This window comes from Leiobunum rupestre, chromosome 8 (assembly GCF_980474605.1).
Source record: "Leiobunum rupestre chromosome 8, qqLeiRupe1.1.hap1, whole genome shotgun sequence".
NCBI classification, from domain to species: domain Eukaryota; kingdom Metazoa; phylum Arthropoda; class Arachnida; order Opiliones; family Sclerosomatidae; genus Leiobunum; species Leiobunum rupestre.
In genome coordinates this window covers 22,786,605-22,811,398 of record NC_143391.1, presented here as the reverse complement: position 1 = coordinate 22,811,398, position 24,794 = coordinate 22,786,605, and the positions used below count along the sequence as shown (strand labels likewise).

Sequence of the window (24,794 nt, the reverse complement as noted above, 5' to 3'; positions counted from 1 at the left end):
CAAAAACCTCAGCTCGCTCCACTTTTTAAGGTTGAACGTCTCGAAAGAAGTCAGCGCTACAGTTTCTCTCATTATATTGTTATTATTTCGGGGCAGATTCAACCAATTATAAAAAAGAATCCGCTGCGGGTAAGAGAGATACTTTGCTCCGACTGACACCGAGACCTTACCAAATCAGATCCACCGTGGCCTACACTATAAAAGCGAAGTTCCCCAGCAATAAAGTAGTCATTCAACGTCCATTTTAGTTTTAGGAAACATCGAAAGAGGACGAGAAAATGAACAAAGTAAGCGATTGTTGGTCCATATACATTTAAATATTCTAATCCCGTTTCATTTCATTTAGGTTGCTATCGTTCTTTTCGCCGTGGTTCTATTGACCATCTCCGCGAGTGTGGTACAAGGATACGGCCACCACGGAAGGGTCAGTGTTAAAGTGTGGCGAGGTCCATCGAGTCACGAACATCATGGACATCATGGACATCATGGACACCACGGACATGGTAGCGCGCCATTTGGATATTACATAAGTCAACCGGCCGAGCACTCGAAGCCTCACCACCACCATCACTGAACGTCGTCGATATGTTCTTAAGACTATTTATTATACCTTAAATTCACGAGAAAATATTACAAAAGCCGTTCGGAGAGTCGGACCATTCTCCGAGTGATAAAACGGGAAAATAAATTTCAAAAAGTGACTGAAAAAAATTGTGATGGCACCAGCTTTTGGAGGAAAAATAAAATGTTCTTTATTGTTATAATTCCTTTTTTCTTTACCCCGAGAACGCGTTCTTTTACCCGATAAAAAAAGAAAATTAAATCAAGTACCAGGAGGACAATATCAACCCAGGTGCTTCGGGGAATTTCTTTGGTATTGTGCGCCTTCGTACGCTCTTGGTGGAATCGAATAAAACGAGGTACCTGAAAAAAATTAAGAAAAGTTTAAAGGGCGGTCACCGGTAATTTGGTTACGCGTACACCCGCCGTCTCGGAGGGAGGCCTGAATTGTTTGGCGTTCGTCAACTCAACACCCTTTAACGCGATTTTGGGGTCTAGCTGGGGGATTGGCGCTTATAAAACTGACACCGCCAGCACGTGTTCTTCGGCTTCTCTTTTCTCTCACCTATTCCCACGCCCTTAAGCGCCGTTGCTTCCGAGACATTCCAAAGTCGCCCGAAGAATAAGTAGCGTAGCCCGACGAATGTTTTCATTTTTTTCATCCAATCTCTCGTCGCATGCAGGTATATTATGCGGGACTTTATAGCTTTCAAATCCAAAAGGCGTCAAACGATGAAAAGGAACCACCTCCCTGACACCCAAGAAGTTTGATCAGTTCAAAAACGTCCCCACTTCGCTTGGGACGAATATAGGGACGGCACCTACAGGAGAACAACCTCTCCAAACAAAGATTACAGATTTCGAGAGAAATATCGTATTTATAGCTAACCCCTATACATCATTTGTTTAATATAAATCTCTTATATTTGAAAGGAAACTCATTAAAAGCTTTTGCAGACAAGATTGTTTCTGGATATGTAGATTTTTGTAAGACATTGAAAGCGCTTAATTTAATAGAATAAAGGGGATTGTTTTGATCCTTTTTAAGAAAAACCAAATTTGGTAATCGCCGTGCTTAAGGCAATGGTGGACTGGCTCTAAAAATATTGATTGCCGAGGTTGTTATCATTTTTATCATATTGTTTAATGTAAAAGAGGGTTCACAGGGCCCACCTTCCATGGGTCAAGCTGACCCCAAGCCAGTCCGCCACTAAAAACTCCGACGATAGCTAACTGTTTATGGCAGTGGCAAAAAGCATTTCAAATGGAGAGAAGTTAGAAATATGGTATTGAACGTCTTGTTTGCGTAAAAGATTTTGGTCCCAAAAAATCGCGGGGTCCCCGCGCAACTTTGAACAATGGGCACCCGCAGCTCGGCTTGCGACCACATCATTCGGTCTTTTGGTAAGAAAAAATCTTTTATAAACGCCTTTTTAACAGAAAAATAGTGAGCAAAAAAATGTAAATGGCGTCGAGATATAGGAAGAATAAACACGATTGTTCCGCCGGGCCAAAACTGCTTTCTTTTTCGATTCATTATGATTATTTACAAAGAAATTCCTCAATTTTTTGTCCGTTTCTTTAAACCGCGTTTATTTTATTATATATTCAAACGAAGATAAAAATCGAGACAAGTGACATCTTTCCTACCCATCTGTAAAATCGAAATAACTCATAATAGGAATTCCGATTATTGTATTTATTATCGCGCGGAGCTAAAGAAGACTTAACAATGACGACGTAGGATCCCAAATTTCGAGTTTAGGTAAAATGGAAAAATTTAGGAGAGCCCCTCCCCTGCGCTGCTTGGTTGGGCGAAGGCTTAGACACCTTCGCGTCGAGACACTCGAGAAAAATTCTTTAACTTGTCCGCGGCAGGCGCTCTCTCAAGTGAGAGAATTTTCAGATCGGCGTGGCTTCTCGGATTATAATTGATTTTCAAGAGACTCCGCGCTTCTCGGAAATCAGACAACAACGGCCCCCAAGAGCCAACTTTGTACCCTTTCAAAAGTTAAATTAGTTCCCTGTATAAAGAGTGTACACACTTTTGGATGTCAAACATCGGCAAACCTCTTCAAGGTGTCACCAACTCTCGCCAAAAAGTTACGACACACAGGAGAAAAGTCGCGCTTAAAAGAAAATAAAAATTGATATCGTTTAGGAAATTTCGTTAATTTTAGTATTGAAACTATAATGGATTTCCATACTACGACTAATCGTTTCAACGATTTCTAATTGCATTGGCTGCAGTTCGTGATGGCTTGAAAATTCACTATTTAATACGATTTTCGACGAAAGAAAATTGAGAACCATTGCTACGTTTAGTCATTAGTATTATTCCTACTATACAGTAGTACCATAAGTTATATAATGAACACAACACAAGTCTGACACTGCCTATAATCTCGGAGCTAATAAATCATAACGTGGTTAAGGACTATTTAGAACTGTCAGGTAAGTACGGCCACCACAACCCCAGTAGCACACGAAATCCAATTTTTGGTCGGGTCGGGCAGTCGGGCAGTCGGAGTCGGATTCTGTACGTCACGCCGACGCAATACCGACTACTACTTTAACTATAATTTTCAATCGCGATCGGGCCGACGGTATCTTACGAGCATTGTGTAAACATAAATTTTCATAATACTCAAATTTGCAACTGAGTAAAATACAAATCAAATCGTGGTTGGGCCAACGTCGGCAAAGTGGAGAAACTCCTTTGCTTCACGCGATAAATCTATGGAACTAGTATGCCAGTTTGGCCTGAATAATCATTAATTTGGCTAGAGTATAATTCCTTTTTCAGTGTTTTTTTTTAAAGTTATGCCAAAGAGTAAAATGCATATTATTAAAACATTGATATTATTTGATCTTGTCTAACTATTATGTCTTTCTCAAAATTAATTTAAATAGTTGTTTTCTTTAGTAATGAATTTAAGAAATATATTTATATTGCCTTTTTTTTGGCGGTTTTTGAACTACAGCAACCAGCCTTGGAAATAAGTTTTTTTTTAAACTGGTCCTTATGACCACTGACCCCTTAGAATATGAATTATTAAAGTGGTCATTATGACCAGTGACCCCTAGCTTATTAATTATTTAACTGGTCTCATATAAAATGTTCTAATGTCATTTTATAAACCTATAAAAACCTATACTACATGGTAACATTAATTTTACACGTATTCAAAATAGTGTATAGTTTATTTTATGAGTATCACAAGAATAGTACAATATAGTACTATCTCATCTAAGACTACTGCCATAGCTTAGACGACCCTCGTAATTTACCGTATTCTCTCTCTCTGCTCTAGGCCCCGTAGATCCCGAGTCCCCGGTCCGTTACCGCGTAGCCTACCGTACTCGGGGGAATGCGAGACAGAGGATTGAGGGTTTGAGGCTTTGGGCCAGAGGGGGTTTGACAGTTCGACTCGTTCGTGGGATGCGGAGTCGCGGTACATAGAAATCCGGTGAATAGGGAAATCAAAAACCTTGAAAAAATAATCTGTTCATCTCCTATTATTTGATATTATTTCGAATTATTAAACTGGTCACCTTCTATTTTTTTCTAATTATATCGAATTAATAAACTGGACACGGTGACCAGTGACCCCAAAAATTTTGAATAAATAAACTGGTCTGAGCAATTAATAAACTGGTCTTTGACCACCTGACCACCGTTATTTCCAAGGCTGACAGCAACCTTTGCTTGCCCGGTCACGGCCAACTTTGATTGTCGCTCGCTGTCGCGCCATCGAGCGACAATCAAAGTTAAAAAAACCGTTAGAGTCTTAGAGATAAAAATTGAATCAAGTAGTCAATCAACACGAGGGAGTCAGGGGGATTATATCATCTATTTTAGTCGGTTTTATTAATAATATCGACTTGGATTCATATTCCTAAAGGTATTTAATCTCTTCTTAAACAATAATTGTGTGTGAAATTCATTTATCACGATGATTAGAAGATTAAATAATATTAAGTTCCAGGCGTGTTAAGCATAAGCCTACTCTTCGGTAGCATGGGCCAAATAATAATTTATCATTATTTGGCCCATGCTTCATGTAACTTCAAACACCTTAAAGGGAAATGTCTCCATAGGCAACCGTTTTGCCATGGCAACCAAAAATGATTTTGACAATACAAAATGGAAATTTTCCTATTGAATATAACATGGGAATCTGACCAAATGTAAGGGTACCCCTGTAAAGATTTTAGTCAACTTTGAACTTTTTCATTATTTTCTTATTTATATTTTCTATTTTTAGCATTTTCAAAAATTAAAATTTTAATCAAATAAAAAAAATTATTATACAAAAAAGTTGATTATTTTCTTACTTAGTACTTATGTATATTTTGTTACTTATGGTAGTACTCAAGGTTCGTAAAAAAGGGTAGTACTATTTAACCACGTTCACACTAGAGCCTAAAACCCAGTTTAGGGCGGTTCGCTTATAGCCAAGGCTTAACGTCATTTCAAATTATGACCAGAATTTTGAAAATACTAAAATATATCCCAAAACAATTAGTTAATCATGTTTACTATACAAACAGTAATATTATTTGACATTATTTAGAATTTTATTCCCATTATTTTTGAAAATACGAGCAATTTTACTTCCCCGCCTTGTCGTTTGGAAAGCGATTCTAAACGATCCGACTAGGATGAGTTGCTTCCCGAACCAACACGAAGTTATTTCTCACGCTGGTTTTAAAAACTAGTTATCTAAACGAAGCGATTTTAGGGGTAAGTGTGAACCTTGCTGTAGAGTGGTTCGGATATCGCAACTTTATTAGGGCCTATTTTTGAGGGTCACGACCTATTTGGAAACTTATTTTTGAACCCATCTTTCGGGCCCCAAAATTTTGTTAGTTAGCGAAAAAGTTCGACAGTGAACTTCTGAAATTTACTACAGAGGACATAGAAATTCAATTTTCAAGTATGATTTTATTAGCCTTGGGAATACCCTCCTACGGGTCCAAAACAATTGGGGTGTTCACTTATACTTGGTCTACCCAACCAAAAATCTCTGGGGCTGTCACTGCTATTTTTAGGGGGTGAAATCTGGTCCATTTACCCAAAATTTAAAAAGATCAAAATTCACGAGAGTTAGACGAAAACATACAAAACGCATATTAATTGAAAATCGTGATGGAAAGCAAATAAGAATAAATCGGCGAATCGTTGTATAACTCGCCGTCTGGCGCATCTCTAGACAAGTACAATAAATAAAAAACCTCATTGGGAAAATGGCCAAACAAGGAATTATTGGCGGAAGAGTATCGCGGATGACGCTCTCTACGAGCGCAACTAGACCATATGAAATGGTGGATAAGGGGTACGCGGATGGTAAGGGTCGGTTAATTATACGTTTCCCAGCGTGATTCTGGGCGAATAGATGAGCCCAGAGTCTATCAAATCCCGGCGAGTCACGTAATAAGTCGCGGTTCATAGTCAGAGGCGAAAACCGAACGCTTAATAACGCGCCAGCGTCGGTGCATAACGCCGAACGGGCTGGTCTGTCATCCCCAGATGGTCCCAACTACAATCGGTTCCCAGGAGAGGGTCAAGTGAGGAGGAGGACGCTGTCGTTTAGCACCAGCCGACGCCGCAGCGTCCCGGCCATCCCGCTACCACGCGAAGAAGGGAGGGAGGGTAAAGTGCCCCAGAGACCCTTCAGTGGCTAAAAAATAGGGTATCACCAACTTTTACGAAGAGCGCGGTTTTTTGGCACCCTAATCGCGGGTCAAAGGCAGTTGACTGCCTTGCAGCGGGTACGCGGTCGTATTAATCTTCAAGGGGCGTCGTGAACTGCAAACATTGTCGGACGAGTTGTGTGGGCGGGTTTGAAATCTATATACGAGTTTGAAAAGTGTAACGGACGCTCGCCGGATTCATCAGCTCCCCGTTAACGATTTATTAAATATGGATTTAACGCGGATTTAAGGGTCAGACGAGACTATACAAACCTAATAATGAGGGTAAATCCGAGGATAGAGTGCGACGAGAAGGGACGCAAAGTTGAACCTAGCCGCTTTTACGCCCTGATCTTTGTCACACTTTTCTAGAGCGGAATAACTCGTTAGTCAGGTCACTACACACGCCAGAAAAATAATTGACTCGCTGAAATGATTCCAAAAAGCTTCATAAATATCAATAGCAGAATGTTTTACTCGCTTCTATCAAAGAAATCCTGGTGGTACTTGAATACAAGGGGTATGTACAAACCTTCCAGGTCCGCCAAGAAAGACGGCCAAGCGAAAGGGGCGAGTGCCGATCAAAGCAAACAAAGATTTCGGCCCGGGACGGATTCGGGCGCTCGTGTTGGGACAAAGCGGAATCCGCGTGCGCCTATACCGACGACATTCGGGGAAAATGTTTCGCTGTGCGGGGTGAAAGGTCAGGAAATGGAGGGGGCGTATATTCCGCCAAAAACGAAAATGAGGGGACAGGCTGCGGTTGACGTCCGAGATTAGAGATGAATGGATTTCAAACGGACTGGACAACAACGTGATGAGTTTGGTCATAGAAAGATTAATTTCTGAACTATAATTGGGCACCACGTTTAGAAGTATCTAAAATGGATTTAATTTTATATTGGTGCGATTTCACAACGATACCGTTTTGAAATAATGGTGGTTGTTAAATATATGGATTATAATCAGAAGTAAATGAACCGAAGTTATCAGACTGCTATACTCCCCGTGTTGGTGGCGTTTTCCTTATGAAGTTACATTTTGACCTCGAATTTGAAAATTTGCGCGCTCCTAGACCGAAAAAAAAAACGTTTTGGTTTTTATGAAACTATTTTTTAAACATAGAAATAGCTATACCTTAGACCAAGAAACACAGGGACGTCACACGGTAGATATTTCGCGCTCGAAGCTTCGTTGCGGCTGCCTATATTTCCTATTTATCTCGCGCGGTGTCGCTAGTAGGGAAGGTGAGTCAATTTTTATTGGCTATTTGAGTCACGTGCACAGCCCTAAAATCTGTCAGCACGTGGCCTGCAACTGCGTGGCTCCCAAAAACGAAATTTCTGGTATGTTTTTTTATATTTGTGTCCCTAAAATATTAAAAAAATATAAAATAATTTAAGAATATGTAACTCTTAGCTGATTATTTTTTCAAGTTCTTTAAAAAAACGTTATTTTTATCTCTCATGGATTTCGCCTGTTGACTATCTGTATCCACTAACCCCCCTCTCCCTACCGCAGCCGCAACAAAGCCCCGTTGAGAAATAAAGCGTTGGGTATGCTATGAGCGAGACGTCCCTGTGTTTCTTGGTCTAAGGCTGTACAAACTACTCCCAATTGGATGGAAATTAGCTTTTATTTGACTCGATTTTATCATTTTTTTCATAAGGAAAACGCCCTCCAATTTTGAGCGCTATTTCAACTAGGAGCAACAAACACAAGGAGAACGCAGCTAGCCTTTAAACACGCTAACGCAGTGTTGTGTACAAATTTCATTGGACGAGCGTCACGAGCCTTTACGCTGAACGTTTTACGGGCGGGGGGGAAGACAATTTCCGAATTTTCCCCTTCCGACGACAGAAGGCGCTAAAGCGTCTAGCTAATGAAAAACGTACACAAGAAAATCCACGACTTTTGACGGGTTGCGTTCTCCTTGTGTGGGGTGTTGTGTTTGTTGCTCCTATATTTCAATAACTTCGGTTCATTTACTTCTGATATAATGTAATCGAAACCAAATATTCAAATAGTGGGTTTCTCTTCCTTGGATTTATGATCGATTCACATTTGCCAATTGAGAACATCAGTGTGGTCGAAAGCGGCCAGTTTTTGGGGACACTATAGCCCCCAAATTTTTTCGTTGCCCTTTTGAAAAATGTAAATTATAAACTGTTTACTTTGTAAATGAATATTAAATGGTCGAAATACCTTTCCAACCATTAGTCATTAATTGTTTAACTTTTAAGAGTTGGGCTACAGAGTCCATGAGTGTTGAGAAGCGAGAAGGTATGCCTGGGTCACATGACGGAAGCGGGGGAGCTAGCTGAGTTTCGGCCCGAATTTTTCCTTCGATTCTGTGGATATTCAATAACAATAGTTCTATCAACAAATTCCTAGCTAAAGCGGCCAATTTGACCTAAGCTCGGAAGTAAAACCACAAAAAGTTTAACTTAAACTTTTCGAGGGTTACGCAACCCCCCTTATGAAAATACTCGCCAAAAATACTCCCCTTATGAAAATGCTCGCCAATAATACCCCCCAAAATTAAAATACTCGCAAAAATACCCCCCAAAAAGAAAATACTAGCGACGCCACTGGAAAACATGCTTTCATGTGGACAATGCCATCAGAGGCAGATTTTTATACACCAAAATTCTTACCACTTCAGTAACAATAGTTTATTAAATTATATAAAAATCGTGATTGTTTATTTTTGTTTCTATTTACCTTGAGTTGAACTTTTGTTATAAAATATCGTTTATCGATGTGTTTAAAAGTTAATAAGTATTAATTTATTCTAGACCCGCCGAAAAGATTTTAAATTGGGTGCAAAATGCCAAATACCATTTTGCATTTTGAATTAGAAAAAGTATTTTGCATTATTTTTTGGGTGGAAAAACATTTTAAAAATGCTTTTTCAAAATCTTTTTACTCTGGTACCATCATCGCAGCTCTTGCAGAGAAAGTTCGTCTGCTATTTATTAACAGATGGCGATAATCAGTTACTCACTTGAGTCACTTACCCAGAAGCAGACGACCATTCGTACAGTGCCACAGCTTTATTTCCCACGCGGGATGCGAGGATGGTTTTGAAATCTCTGCGTAATTATTATTAATTACTAATTAATTATTAATAACAACATTTTGCATTTTGAAAATGCTATTTTACATTTTAATTTTGAGCTGCAAAAACTACTTTACATTTTAATTTTGAGCTGCAAAAGCCATTTTAATTTTTAATTTTGCATTTCGAAAAACCAATTTTCAAAATGACAAATGTATTTTGAGTTATGGAGAAAATATTTTGCATTTTGCAATTTGAGGTATGGAGAATGTATTTTTATAATTTTGCATTTGGCATTTGGAGTTATGGAGAAAGTATTTAGCATTTTGCATTTGCATTTTGAAAAAAAAAACATTTTGAAGAACCCTGGAAGTCTTATCTAAAAAGAGTATTAGTTTGTTTTCCAGTAACCAATTTGTGAACCGGGCCGTACCGGTTTATATCAAGGCAAACCAAAAAGGATAATACAAAGGTTGTTATGGAAATGTTTAGCGCAATCCCAGGTGCGCCGAGCTGGAAAGTCGTAAATTAAGAGAAGACATTTTGTTTCCGTAAAGACGCGGTCAAAAAGAGTGTTTTCGAAGTCTATCAATGTCATTCCACACCTTTTTGCAAATTTTCCACCGATTAGAGATTTAACCGTGAAACGTTCACCATCGAAAGGACCAAAAAGTCTGCCCTCATTTATCAACGGGCTCTAGTTTTTTTTCCAAGAATACTTATAATCCTCTTGTTGAAGACAGTGACACACGCCCGTGAAAAATGACCCTCTCTTTTCCTTTTCTGGACTTTAGTCATCTACACTCAAAGTAGCCCGTCCCCCCTGCCCCCTACGTCCATTTTGGTCGAATTAACTTCGCGGAGTCAAAAAAGGGTAAGTGCATTCAGCTGCAAAGTAGAGATCACCGCGAAAAATGATAACCCCACCTTAAAAAAGGAAGCGTACGCGATGGCGAACTTCCGGTGAATTCCAACTTTCGACCAAACTTGTACCCTTCCGCGCTATCAAGTCGAGAATCTTCAACGGTAACAATAAACAGAAACGCGTTTCGCCAATTTTTGAACGGCTTATCTCGACCACAAAGACGCTAGTTTTCAAAATACCCTTTTAACGCAAAAAGGTCAAGAAATGGGGTCGAAACGCCATCCCGAATTGTGAAGCAACGAACAGAGCTGCAGCCCGTACTCTTTAAGTGCCTTCGAATAAACTAGCAACTTATCGGAAATCGCTACGAGATTTACTTTAAAATTTACTTAATAGCGTTGGAAACGTACAGGGTCAAGTTCAGTCTACGTCTTCGAGAGAAGAGGTACTTGTAAAGTTATGTTAGATCCCGCGAAAAAAAAAGAGTTTGTAAAGCGGAGTGACCCTCCCAAAACTAATTGGTGGTCCCGAAAGTCCATAACGGATTTCGGACGAGGGGGGAAACTTGACATTTGCTTTCGCTGGGGGGGATTGAGACCCCAAAAAGGAGTAGGAAAGAGATCCCTCCCGCAGATTTGTGCTAAAGACGATGAAATGTGGTGGCAGGCGGGAAAGGCCCCATACACGCTAATATCTCAATAATAAGCTGTCAAGAACGTTCACTTTCGAGTTAGTTGAGCCGCGACCATAGTCCTAAATGTCACCAAATAGTAGGCGAAGAGTAGCTAACTCTAACTACGTATAATAATGTACTTGCATCCACTCGTATAATTAACTTAAAATTTTAAAGAATTTCTAATTTTTCCAAACCCTGACCGCTAAAAAGGTTGCTCGCTCTGAAGCAATATTGGATTAGAGTTAACGTTAATAGGGACTTGGCAGTGCTACGTCACAGTTTTCTTTAAATAGTTTTTATCGTGGGGAGAAAAAATATGACCACAATGTCGGCCATGGCCAAAGCTACGGAGTGCCAAGTCTCTATAGTATATTTATAACGCTGGAAGTATCCATCCAAATGAAACGTGTTCCTTACGCAGATTCTATTGCTCGCGAATTTCCCATCAAAACGCGAATGTATACACCGCATATATGTGTATATTTGCCTAAACATGTAAAATGTCAAAATTAGACTTATTCATAAATCATATTTATGCGAAATCTTATTATGTAAAAGTGTATTTAGTTTTTTAGCTACATAATTTTTGGGTAATCCACCACTGTTACGGTACGACGCATTTCACCTCGCACTATTTTTCTCTCTAAACGTTTTTGGAAAAAATCAACGCGAGCTCGCAAAGGTACACTAATTCTTGAAGAGAAAAAAAGAGAAAAATATTATAATAGATATATTTTCTAATTTAACTTTCAAATTTAAAGTAACACAGTGACGTATTTATTTATACAGTAGTCATTTATAATAACGTTCGCTTACGTTTAGAAGATATAACAACGCTGTTTCTAAATCCTATGTAACCTAGGATAACGCAGCTAGCCTTTAAACACGCAAACGCAGTGTTGTGTACAAATTTCATTGGACGAGCCTTTACGCTGAACGTTTTACGGAAAGGGGGAAGACAATTTCCGAATTTTTCCCTTCCTACGGCAGCAGGCGATAAAACGTCTAACCAATGAAAAATGTACACAAGAAAATGTACGACTTTTGACGGACTGCGTTCTTCTTGTGTGGGGAGCTGTGTTGCTCCTAGATGTAACATCATAATGAACAGAAAACGATAAATGATTCGATGTAAAGTTTTTTCCCCGCAGCAGACTTCATTTTAGACCAGGGTTGTAAAAATTAAAAAATTATGGTATACGAACTCAAAAATTATTGAATTCTTGGCCAAATTATTTCACATATCATAAAAGCAAAATTTAACCATGGTTAATTTAAACTAGTAAATAGTAAGTAATATACTATAGAGATTAAATTTTTCGACATTTCTATCTAAGGGTTGAAAAGGAGCGAGTGAGCTCGAAAAGCTTGCCCAATATTATTTTTTAATAAAAGTTTATTTTAAACCATGAAGTATCTGTCTCTATAGTATATTACTTTCTATTTACTAGTTTATTTCACATATGTAGGCTTTTTTCGGAATCTTGGCTAGTTTTTAAAAATTAAAAGTTATTTTTAAAAAACAAAGCACCAAAAATTGCCGTGGTCGACGTATAGATTTAATAGACGCTTCAATAAAACATCTTCCAGGAAATCACCAAGTAATATTTCAGAGAACCAGGACCTGAAAGTTAATGTTTATATAGTCCTTGTTGAAATGATGGAAACTTTTAACCTGTACGGTATGCAACAAGTGTTTCGATTTAAACAGGTAGCTTTTTTTTACTTTTTAATCCTTAGCAAAAACACGGCGTTCTGTTTACAGGTGAAAAGTGTCCATTATTTCCATGAGCACTATATAAACATTAACTCTCTCGGGTATATTACTTCTAGGCAATCGATTTCCTTGAAGATGTTTAATTTAAGCGCCTTTTGAGCTGACACATGAGTGCAAAATGTTAATGTGTTAGAATTAGAATTATCAGAATTATAGGGAGCTAACAGTTCTACGTCACACGACGTCACCCATGCTTTTTCCTATAGGGAACTAACCAGGGCCGTATTAAGGCATGTGCCAAGTGTGCCATGGCACAGGAGCCCCTATCTTCGAAATAAATATGTTTTCAATTTGTTTTTAATATTAATATTTAAATATATTTTTTAAGTTCATTTGTAAAATTTATCTCAGACTAAAGTCATATAGCACCAAAGTAAGGTTTGAATTTTTTAGGGGCCCCAAATTCTACTTTGCACAGGGCCCCCAATAGTGTTAATCCGGTCCTGGAACAAACACTCCTAGAGGTCGGTGGAACAGATAAATTTACCGCCTAAATTTCGATTATTCATAAAAATTTCGGTTAACTGTTTATTTATGGATATTATTGGCGGTTATAAAACTATTTAATATGCAAAAAATAAGTTTTTATTCGGATATTTTAGGTTATGGAAAAAAAACCAATAAAACGGATATTTCTTATCCAAACCCCGATCTCTAAACACTCCGTAGCTTTGACTGTGTAGAATTTTTTTAAATAAGTAAAAGCATGGGTGACGTCGTGTGACTTAGAACTGTTAGCTCCCTATTGAAGAAGAATTTCTACCCAACATAGCGGTCACAGCCAAACCTACGGAGTGTTAGTTCTCCATTGAAAATATGCTACGGTCTTTTAAAATTATTGCTAAAAGGCGTACCACGCTGGTGAAATTATGGTACGTTCCAAATTTCTAGCTATAGTTATTGAATTGTACCATAATTATGGTACGTCTGGCAACGTGGCTTTAGCCAACCAAACATATCATATCGGGTGCTTGTGACTAGATATTAAGGGTGAGAAAGTGGAGTGATCTGCTTTGATTTTAACCAAAAGGCCGATATGCTACATGGCCGTTTAAATATGCCATATTTCAAACGATTTCGACTGCAATTATCATCAACCACACAAGTGGCGTAGCTAGAAATCCTTCAAGGGAGGGTTTTAAACTATGTAAAATACCTGAGAGGCGTAACCCCCCCCCTTGTCTACGCCACTGAACCACACCCGGCATAGTAGTGGCGCGTCTAGGGCCTCGTGGTCTCAGGGGGTTTCAAAAATTACCTAGTATTAAATAATACAAAAACCACTTTTACTTAAAAGCTCCTTATGAAGTAACATTATCCGCTGCTGTAATCGCGGGCTGTTACTGGAAATCGCTAAAGCGCTTTCATGTAGATCAAGTTTAAAAGAACGTATAAATTATAGTTTTGGTTATTTCGAAATTGAACTTCAAAAATATTTCAAAGTACTATAGAGTAGTATCACCTCGTAGCTTTGGCCATGGCCGCCACTTTACGCGCGTTTTTTTCTCTATAGGAAAAAGCATGGGTGAAGTTGCGTGATGTAGCACTGATAGTACTCTATTGGTGATGATTATCTTAGAGCGCTCTCAAGACAGTACGGTCCAATGTCGTAGCCATAGTACGTCAATTATTTGGGAATCTCGATGGAAATATCACGTCAAATATTATTTATTTTTGGTATTACCCTAACAATTTTGTAAGTGTTGCGGATTTAAAATTAATTATATTTTAATTTTACATACAAAAACAATAGTTGATTTTATAAAATGTCTTTACGCTTGCCCAACTTGTTGAAATGTTGCCCTGGAATAATTCAGCCAATGCCTAAGGATGAGTTCATAAGCTCTTTAGTGGGAGAGAAAACGGATCCACAGCTGAAGCGGGGAGGCAACATTTCAACAAGATGGCCAAGGTTATTTTATAAAAAGAACTATTAATTAAAATATCCTCCATTAAATAATACCGCTATTGGCAACCGGATTTCCCTGATAAATCCAGGTTTTCCCACGAATATTTCCCTGATTATTCCAGGTGCAAGATAAAATAAAACTAAGATTTACAGAGTAATTCCTTTCATGATTGCAATTTAAGTTAAAATTATCCAATATAATAAAGAATAAATAAAGTAAAATATTTAATATGAAAAACGTATTGATGTAAATTGGTATTCATCAGGGCAAACTTTCTGAATCCTCATAAAAAAAATTGGAATTCCCCTGACTTTTCTGTCGACAATCAAATTCCCTGATATTTCCAGGTTTTCAAAGTTTTCCAGGTCTGTAGGAACCCTGTAATTAATGGCAAGTTTAACCTTTGACAAATGTCAATGTCGATCGATTTCCAGTAAAAAAAAATATTTACATTGACGGAGCCAGTATCGTAAGTGGTGTGGAAGGCGCCGCCGGTATAGCGCGCTTACGGTAAGAGTCGTTTTCACGCCTGGCGGATTTCGGATGCCCCTGCGAGGATCGCTTACGTGTAAGGAGAGCTACAAAAAGCTCTCTCTCTCTCTTTTTGCGTGGAGGGGGAACCAATCGCGATGGGACTGCTGGCTCCTCCTTCACCCGGCTCTCCGGGGTTTCACTCCGGCTCGGGCTTTCCCCAATATGCCCCCTCGGACGAATTCGCCCCTCTATTATGTTATATGGATCTCATGCACGTAAAAAAGGGGATCCTTGGTCCTATGGCGGAGACTCATCATTCGTTCGAACAGTCTCCTTCGCTAATGTCGTGTTCGTGAAACTGTCCTGGCTCGCTTCGAACAAGTCCCGAAACGCGCTCTATTATTATTATTATTAGTCTTTGTTTACAGTCCCGTTTTAACATCTTCAAGAGGCTTTCATGCAGTTATTCCTGCCAATGGCTTCTTCTCTTCCGCCAAAAGTCAACGGGACATCTAGTAAGTTTGTAACATTTTTAAATTAAATCACTTAAGTCACGCTCACATTATCGCTTCAAACCCGATTTCTCTAAATTTAAATGGCCAAAACTGGCAATCAATCCGAGTTAAACTGGGTTTTAAGGTAAAACGTGACCTTTGCTATAGTTTACTCCAGTGACGGTGATCCCGTGGGGGCTCTGGCGCTCGAGCCCCCACGGGGAAAAACAAACGAGGGCAGAGCCCCCACAGAAATAAAATTGAGGAAAAATAGCAACAGGGAAAAATTTATAATCTCACTGCCTTTATTTTTGGTCCGAATTCAGTCTTTTTACAGAAGTTATTTTGAGATTGCAGATGCGAGTAGCATTAAGATGATATAACCTTAAAATTGATTCCGATAGATTCGTCCAAACAAAAAATCGGCCCGTCGTGTACCATATTTTACCTAAAATACCTTCGTAAAGTACGTGGCCAAGAAAGGCTTAATTATCTAGCCATGTACACAGATATTTTTCTAAAGATATCGACTTAACTTTTATTATCAATGTATTCCTTGACGGATGAGATATAAGAAAGAACACTTTTTAAAAAATATATAAATTTAGAGATGTACATTTTCTTGCTATGAATTTTTGATAAAAAAATAATGGCCCGTGCCCCGCAGAAATATTTTCCGATCGCCGCCGCTGGTTTACTCTATTTAACAGGTTACTTAATTTTAGTCTTGCGCGCCATCCATTCTGCTCTATACCGGTTATTATTATACGTGTTTGTCGAGGGGCTAACCACTCTTAGAAAGTCTGTACACTGGATTACGCTTAGATTAGCACTGCCAAAGGCAGGGACTTCAAAGATTACGCGTAGTCCCATTAGTACAGTCAAAGGTACGGCTCTGTACACCGAATACGTGGAGTGATCAGCCCCTCGGTGTTTGTATGGAGAAATTTTAATGATTTAAAACTCCACTGCGAACTTGAAAAACTGAATTTTTTTTGCGAGGGACAGGTCCCTATCATGATTACTAGGAGGACACCCTCAAATGATTTATCATATTAAATCATGATTTATCAGATTAAACGATTAAATCTATATTTGAATTATAATGTCGAGATTTGAATGATTAAGTCGAGATTTGAATGCTTACATCGAGATTTGAATGCTTACATCGAGATTTGAATGCTTACATCGAGGTTTGAGTGATTAAGTCGAGATTTAATGCTTACATCGAGATTTGAGTGATTAGGTCGAGATTTGAATGCTTATATCGATATTTGAATGATTAAATCGAGATTTATAATTAAATCGTGATTGAAATGATTAAATCGAGATTGAATTGATTAACTCCGCAAGAAGTTCCGCCAGCACCCCGTCAGCTCGAATTTTCGAAAAATTTAAATCGTGACTGAAATGATTTAATCGTTATTAAAATGATGAAATGAAATTAAAAAATAATGATTATTTTATCATTTTAATCATGACACACTTAAACATAGTATCTTTCCCTCGCCTATATGTGAACAAATTCCTAGTTTTAGTTTTTCCTTAATTTTGAGTCATTGCAAATCCTAAAATTTCACTTCTATCGCACTTCTATAAAAACCGGTTTTCTAATATCCTTTCATATTAGCAAAGGGTCCTATAGCTGTATAAACTTGACCAATTAAATTAAAATGTATACTAGTATTTAGTTTAACCAATAATCAATCGAGGGAGTATAAATCGAATAGATTGATATAATTTTAATATTAGATATATTAAACAGCTGATACGAAAACATATTACCCCTTGATCTTAGGCAAACGATCACGGGGAAGTTGCTTATTAAAATAAAGAAATGGTTTTACCTATACGAAGTCAACTATTTTGTATAAAAAAACAAAACGAAATATTGGAGCCCTTAGCTAGATAAAGCAATGCACTGGGTCTGTACTTTGGCAAATTTTCCCCAGCATAAATTTTATGTTTTAAAAACAGCATGTTATAAAATTACACCGAAATCTATACGTTAAAAAAGATAGAACGTCACCGACGCTTTTTCTTATAGATAAAAAGTTGTATATCAACACGTCAGCCATGGCTAAAGCTATAGAGTAGTATCGGCTACGTTATTATCCCGTAGACCCTAATATAGTCGAAGTGCTATTACCCAAAATTTAAATCTTTAACTGTGATAAAAGTTCCGAATGAAATACTAACATAGGGAACTAACACTGTGGTCGCCATGTTGGGTAGAATTTTTTTCAATGAGAATAAGCATGGGTGACGTAGAACTGTTAGCTCCCTATTGAGTATCGATTTAGCTGTAGTAATTGCGTAGTTTATTTCAAATTAAAGAGATCCTATTAAGTGAAATTGTCGGAATATAAGAAAGGACGCAGCTGCCTCCGAACGGAATAAAATGGCCCCCATAGAGATCCCGCCACCTTCCCCAAAAATAATTAAATCTGGGCCGGTATTGACCCCTAAATTAGACGGAAGGATGCAACGTGCGGAAATGACAGACCGGGAGCTCGGCAGATCCTTTCGGTAGTGGGACGAGTTCGATCATCTTCGGAAGGAGACGCGGCGGAAACGGAGCCGCTAAACGGCACCCGCGCATCCTCCTTCGCGCTCCGTTAGATTCGCCAGTGCACCAGGTGGTCATTGGTCAGGTGTTGAGGAGACTCGCGATTCCGAGGCAGCAAAGGTCAAACACGCGTGACGGTTCCGCTATAGAAAGCCCGGCTGACCCCCGACTGACTTGATATCACTCGGGTAATTTATACCCCAAACATCAGAAGCGAGGCGCGATGTCTCGTAATACGTCACGGATAACTGGAAAATACCGCTCGACAAATACGACTCTCGTCGGGAAGCCAAAAACACAAGTGTTTCCAACGTTTTAATCTATTTCACAATTAAATCGACATCTGTGAGATATTTAGTTTACGCCTACAAACTATAACCGTTATTTCGAAAAATAATTTGCGAACTTATTGGAAAATTGTAAAAGGGGTCAGATTCAATGAGAAATATAATAACCTAATATTAACTTAATGCTATAATTTATAATTTGCTTATTATTTTTATGCATTTATTAATCTTTGGTATTTATAATTAATTAAAATAATAAGCAAAGTGATTAAATTAATTTAAAACTTACGAAATCTCAATTAAAATTATAATAATTTGACATTTCTTCCACCAAATTTAACAAAAGCATGGGCTAATTGGCGCTAATTACGTTAAAAACTAGTTCGGACGTTCAAAGCTAAAACGAACTATAGTTAGTTTTAATTATGCACAGCCTAGCGTGTTATTCGTAATTTTTAAGTAGTGTTCGGAATTGTTTATTCATTATCCACAAAATTTCCGATTTATTTAACAAAAGTTGGTAAAAAGAATATAATTTTAACTTATTTAATTATGTTTTTTACGCAACCAAGCATTTATTATTAAAATGGTACTTATTTAAATAATTGTTGGTTTTGTTTAAATAATGGGCTTATCCACTTTCGATTATTTAAACATTTTACAATTATTATTCAAATATTAGTTATTTAAATAAATATCATTTAAATATCGCCTAACTTTTTTATCCATGGATAAAAATTAATCGAACGCCGACCTTTATTTTTAAGACTAACACTCTGAAAAATTTGTTATTTCTGTTTTAGAACAAATTGGGATTGTCGGCCTTTATTAATTGTTCGAAATCTTTTTTAATAGGTCGAATTTTGGACATTCCCTGCGAAGTATGCCAAGACCACTCCTCGGGGAAACATTACGGGATATTCGCTTGCGACGGGTAAGAATCATTCTATTGCCAAATAGCACCACCCCATTTCTAACGCAAACAGAAATCTCGAGTGAGAATCGATCCCACTTTGTTACGAAAACTATTTGCCCTCTTAGACCTCCCCTTTTTTTGCCGAAAAAAGTTATTTTTATTGAAATTTTCCACCGTTTACTGGAAACGCGGGGAATTATGTAACCCAAGATCATGAAGTACGGAACGAGAGAAACGATATCCGAGGGCGAAGCGAGCGCGTAATAAAATCGAAACCGTTTTAGAGGGATTAATAATTCAGAGATAATCCGACCACTTCTGACCAAATCTGAAATTCTTATTTTTTCGCGTCCCTCCGAAAGAGACCGAAGTTGATCCGATAAATTCGAAGGAAGGGCAATGAGAGGGTGAAGTCATTCCCCCGCCTTCGACAGCTCTGGCGGTTTAACACCCGAGGGAGGGGGGAAATTGGGTGCCTGTTTTTAGTTGAGGAGACGAAAGAGAGAGGGGGCGATATTCGCAGATGTTATAGAATCAGAATTTTTCGGCGAGTGTTTACAATAACCGTCGGCGGTATATTCGCTACTGCATAATAAGCGGGGAGGATTTAAGGCAACGTGGATGAATTATTCGCCGAAAATGGACACAAAACGTCCCGTCAAAAATCACCTCTTTTTTAGGCCCATCTATGGGAGTCGCGTCGAAGCCAGCGCCCTCTTTGAGGAGACTCTTTCAACGCTCTCCATTCAATTGATCCAATGGAGGAAGGCTTTACTTTTTTTACTGACATTGTTGGGGATTTTCTCCCTCCGGCTCGCTTTTGATAGCGCCACCGTATCAATGAAAAAGTCCCGCTTAGGCGCTCGGAAAACGGCTTCCAAATTACCATTAGAATCTTCGGCCATGGCCTCCGGGGATTTTTTCCTTTCACCCTGCAACGCGGAGGAGTCATTACCCTATTGGTGGTTTTCGAAGCGTCCGTCGCGATACGACCAATCGCGGACGCCAGAATTTGATTTTATACGTGCGCGATACCGAGCTGGGATGCTCATTTCGGAAGAAAACTTTGATAGAAGACCGTTTTTTTCCCCTTACGCGTTATTATGCGGGAAATAGAAAAAATACGGATCTCAATACATCGCGGTATAGCCGGGTTTAGCGTTAAGGATTAGCTGGCTTTTAGGCAGACTCGAACCCAGAGGAAAATAACATCTGCGCTACGAACGTCCCAAATCAAAACAATCGCGGTTGAGTTACAATATTAAAATTCCAACTGAGGCATTATACCATCCTAAATTGGTAAAAATATATACAGGATTGCCACGGTACCTGGAAAGCCTAAAAAGTCAGGGAATTTTAATTTCGAGAAAAAACGTCAGGGAAAAGAGAGAAAATTTAATTTTGGTGTCAAATGAAAAATTTCAAAATACGTAAAAGAAATCTCGGGAAATGGTTAGGGTAAACCTAGAAAAGTTTGGGAATTTGAACCTGGAAAATGTGGCAACCCTGTCATAGCATCCCTTATAATTATTGAAAATACATTACAGCCATCTCCAGATTTGTTTCCGAACCACAGCTTAGTTCGGCAATTAATCTAAAGATGGAGGCACGTTGTCCGCTACATAGCGCTAGTCGCCATGACACGGTGGGATCGGCTTATTAAATTAAAGTACATTTTGTGATAAGCCCAATCACTCGGAAACGTACCGGGACTATTAAAAACACCGAAAACTCGGATGGATATTAACCGTAGCGGATAATTCGTTTCGGAAGGCGATATTTCTACGAGTTCTGGCGAAACTTATTGAAAGTGGCGTCGTTCTTTCTATCCTTTTGAAACGCGTGACACAATCGGTCTCGAACGAGATGACTGTTCCGATGGCGTCAGTGATGCTTATTATTTTCAAGAGCTTGTCCCAGGGTCTCCGTCACCCCGCGCGTCGAAGGGGACCAGCCAGGTCCCATCGTGTCACGCGCAACGGGACGTACGGATTCGATGACCCTCGTTCCGCGCCTTGTCGACAATCAGATTCGTCGGCGTCGTCCATTATGAAGAAAATACGCGTCGAACGGTTGGCCAAATTTTCCGCGCACCCTAACATAATGTTAGGAGCTAAAAAGCCGAAGCGGTCCCGCGCTTTTACGTCCATAATGGCCCTTCGTAACGTTACCGATCCTCCACTTACGCCGGGCTTTTAGCAACGGGGACCCTCTCTATATATTCGGATAAATGCCGCTCCGATAACTTCTTTGTACAAGAGTCTATATTAAAGTGATTTCCCGGACCACCCCCCCCCCCCCCCCCGTTTCATATCCATATCCCAAGTAAAATATCTTTCCTTCTCTTTCCAGATGCGCCGGTTTCTTCAAAGTAAGTATTCATCAACTATCGCACGCCCCGTACGGTACTTAAAGACTGAACTGACCTCATGGAGTATAGTGTTGCCAAACCCTCATAGAGAGTTTAAGCCGGCGTTAGGACGCGTTTAGGAGAGTAGATGTAGCTTTATAGGGTACAGCCTACACTCAAAATAGTTATCCCCTGCATGGTGATTTCTAACGCGAGCTTAACCTCTCTAATGGCAAAATTCTACGATGAAGTTACCGGTCTATTACTTATTGTACAACGAAAGGATAATACATTATCTAATAAATGTTGAAATCGTTTCAGCGCTCGATCCGTCGCAATCGCCAGTACTCTTGCAAAGCGAGGGACAGCGGGGTCAATCATTGTCCGGTGGATAAAACGCACCGAAATCAATGCCGCGCTTGTCGTCTCCGGAAATGTTTGGAAGCGGGAATGAATAGAGATGGTAATGGTACAAACTAAACGAAAACCTTTACTCACCAAAATTCAAACAATAACATTTTATTTTTTCCCGCGCAGCCGTTCAACACGAAAGGGGACCTAGGACGTCGACTCTGAAGAGACAATTCGGCGCTTACGTCAAGGAGCACTCCGTCGTTCCTCGTACCTTGGACATGTTAGCCGGAGGCATCCCGTACTCTCACCACGTCACCTTAATACAACCGCCGCGACATCACTTCTTCCACGAACTTCTGATGCATCAGTCCAGAAGCCAACAAGCCGCCCTAGTCAACCGAGTTTCCCCTCCTTCGACGGAACCAGTGAGCGGACCGAGAACTCCCGATGAATCGTCTTGCGGGTCAAGCGCCATTTCTTCCACCACGTCCCCCGTCAGTCCCATCATTCCAACTGCCACCATACCCAAACCGCCTCTTCTGTGCCAACCTCTACCTAAGGTACGCTATCACGTTTCCCACTTAAAGCCTTTCCGTATAAATTTTACAAAATACGATATCTTTGCAGTATCCTCACGAAATTTCCATGGGCGTCCATAAACCCGTGTCTCCGACCCCCATAGTTCCTCCTATTCACCCATCGTCCCTGTCACTCGTCAGCAGTCCAGAGGCCATTTGCGAAACGGCGGCGAGGTTGCTCTTCATGAACGTCAAATGGGTCAAGAGTGTCCCGGCATTTACGGCTCTCCCTTTACGTGATCAGTTGGTACTGGTCGAAGAAAGTTGGAGAGAATTATTCCTACTAGGCGCGTCTCAAGTCTTTCCTTTTCTAGAATTCGGACCTTTACTACAGGCTTCCGGTAAGAATATCATAAGCCGTGCCAACTATTACTGAGACACATTAAAACGTTTTGGTTTTAAATCTTTGATTTTCAAACAGGTTTAAATTCCGAGCCATCTTCGTCCAGGAAAGTCGAAACCATGATGACGGAAGTGAGAAATTTCCAAGAGATTATCACCAACTTTAAGCAATTGCGAGTGGACAACACGGAATACGCTTGTCTCAAAGCGATAGTCCTGTTCAAAACTGGTAAGAAGTTAGCTTTGTTTGCCATGGCGCTTAAAATGAGAGCGTTATTAACGGTCCTTTGATTTCGTGAACGACGCAGCGGATGTGCGGGGTCTGAGGGACGCTTGCCTCTCCACCGTATCCGACTTGCAAGACCAGGCTCAACTGACCCTCCAAACCTACATCAAGCGAGCCTATCCGAGTCAACCCTCTCGATTCGGGAAGCTGCTTTTGCTGTTGCCCACGCTGAAGTTGGTAGGAAACAACACAATCCAAGAACTATTTTTCCGGAAGACGATCGGATGCATCCCCATCGAAAGGCTTTTGTGTGATATGTACAAGTCGAACAACTTCTGAAAAACTCTCTCGCGACCCCTTCGGACTTTTTCGCTTGGAAATTGACGCCGTTCGGTCTGTTCAACCGAAAAGTGACTAAATAACCAAACGTTATTTACGCTTCTATCTTGAAAATTGTTTTATTTTGAGTTTGTACATTTTGTATATGAAACGTTATAGTGACCAATCGTGTTAAAATCACACTAACGTATGAATAAATTGTTCCAACTATTTTATCAAATTTGCTGGTTATTTATCGATTAAAATGGCCAATAACACCTTACATCCTACTTACTGGTTCAAGATTTAAATTTGGCCAGTACAGATTCGTGGCTTTAACCCGTAAACCAATGTGATCCGTCCACGAAAATCCAAACATAAAAGGCAAAGATTAGCCGCCCAAGTTAAACCAGGCAGAAAATAACTAAATGTTTATGCAAATTCGCGGCTGTATTTTTGAAACAGGGCGCGGGCGACACCCTCCCAACACGCATTCGCGGAGTTGGTTCGAGACGCGTTGACGTTGGTAACTGAATACGGTAAAGTTCCGATCAAGAGGGTGCATTTTGTCACCGGCTGTGTATTGAAAGGCATTGTGTCCACGCTAAACGGAGGGGACTGTCGGGGTGGGATGGCTGGAAGGCGAATGGCCGAGCCAACCCCGCGGCCTCTCTTTATAACAGGGAGCCGTATTAAAAGCCTAAATGCGGAGTCTAAAATTTGTACGCGCGGTTTCCAGGAGGGGATCGAGTACGAGGGACGCGAAAAGTCGCGTATCCGCCGCGCCAGGAAAGAATGGAGCGCAGCCTTCCCGCCCTGTCATTTTGGACGTCTTTGTCGCCGTGTTTTCATTCTTCGCTGGAACTTTTAAGGAGATTTTGATGAAGTCGGCCGTACAATACCTTCCGCGAGTCACGCGGGGGGGAAGGGGCGCTTAAATCCTCCTTCCTTTCAACATTTCCATAAGAAAAAAATCCGAGCATGGCTTTCCAGAGAAGGCAAAAGTAAAGATCAAAGAAGTTTCCAACTTCGCAACGAAGTTACGGCGTGATTCCGGAACTTGAAATTTCTCCGTCGCGACTATCTCGGGGCGTACCTTCCCCGAGGTACGTTGAAGGGTAACGAAGTTGCGGTTATACTCGGTAGCTTTTAGTACGTCGCGCAAAGCGAAGAAAGGGGGCACCGCGAAGGCATGTGTCCTTTTCAAGAAATCACATGCTCAGATAGAGCGACGTCTTTGGCGACCCGGATATATATTTTTTTATTCCTTCTGGTGAAACTATTTGATTTTTTTAGCGGGGAATATGGGTACAGGGGGTAAATCAGTGTGATAGAGAGA

At 39.8% G+C, this 24,794-nt stretch overlaps 1 protein-coding gene across 1 annotated transcript; it reads left to right on the top strand.

Moving 5' to 3' along the window:
• Positions 1 to 1,919: 1,919 nt before the first annotated feature.
• tll (nuclear receptor subfamily 2 group E member tailless) lies at positions 1,920 to 23,517 on the top strand. The gene is made up of 8 exons (XM_090157176.1): positions 1,920 to 1,965; positions 19,227 to 19,305; positions 21,640 to 21,658; positions 21,959 to 22,100; positions 22,175 to 22,551; positions 22,619 to 22,910; positions 22,991 to 23,140; positions 23,220 to 23,517. The coding sequence occupies exons 1-8, from the start codon at positions 1,920 to 1,922 to the stop codon at positions 23,474 to 23,476; spliced, it is 1,362 nt and encodes a 453-aa protein (XP_090013302.1). The 3' UTR covers positions 23,477 to 23,517.
• The last annotated feature ends 1,277 nt before the right edge of the window (positions 23,518 to 24,794 follow it).

Bases quoted from the DNA above. Each gene is read 5' to 3' on its own strand.
- tll (XM_090157176.1), top strand. From the start codon at position 1,920: ATGGGCACCCGCAGCTCGGCTTGCGACCACATCATTCGGTCTTTTG. The intron at 22,101-22,174 runs GTAATGGTACAA...TTTCCCGCGCAG, and splicing joins AGCGGGAATGAATAGAGATG to CCGTTCAACACGAAAGGGGA. The intron at 23,141-23,219 runs GTAAGAAGTTAG...TGAACGACGCAG, and splicing joins GATAGTCCTGTTCAAAACTG to CGGATGTGCGGGGTCTGAGG.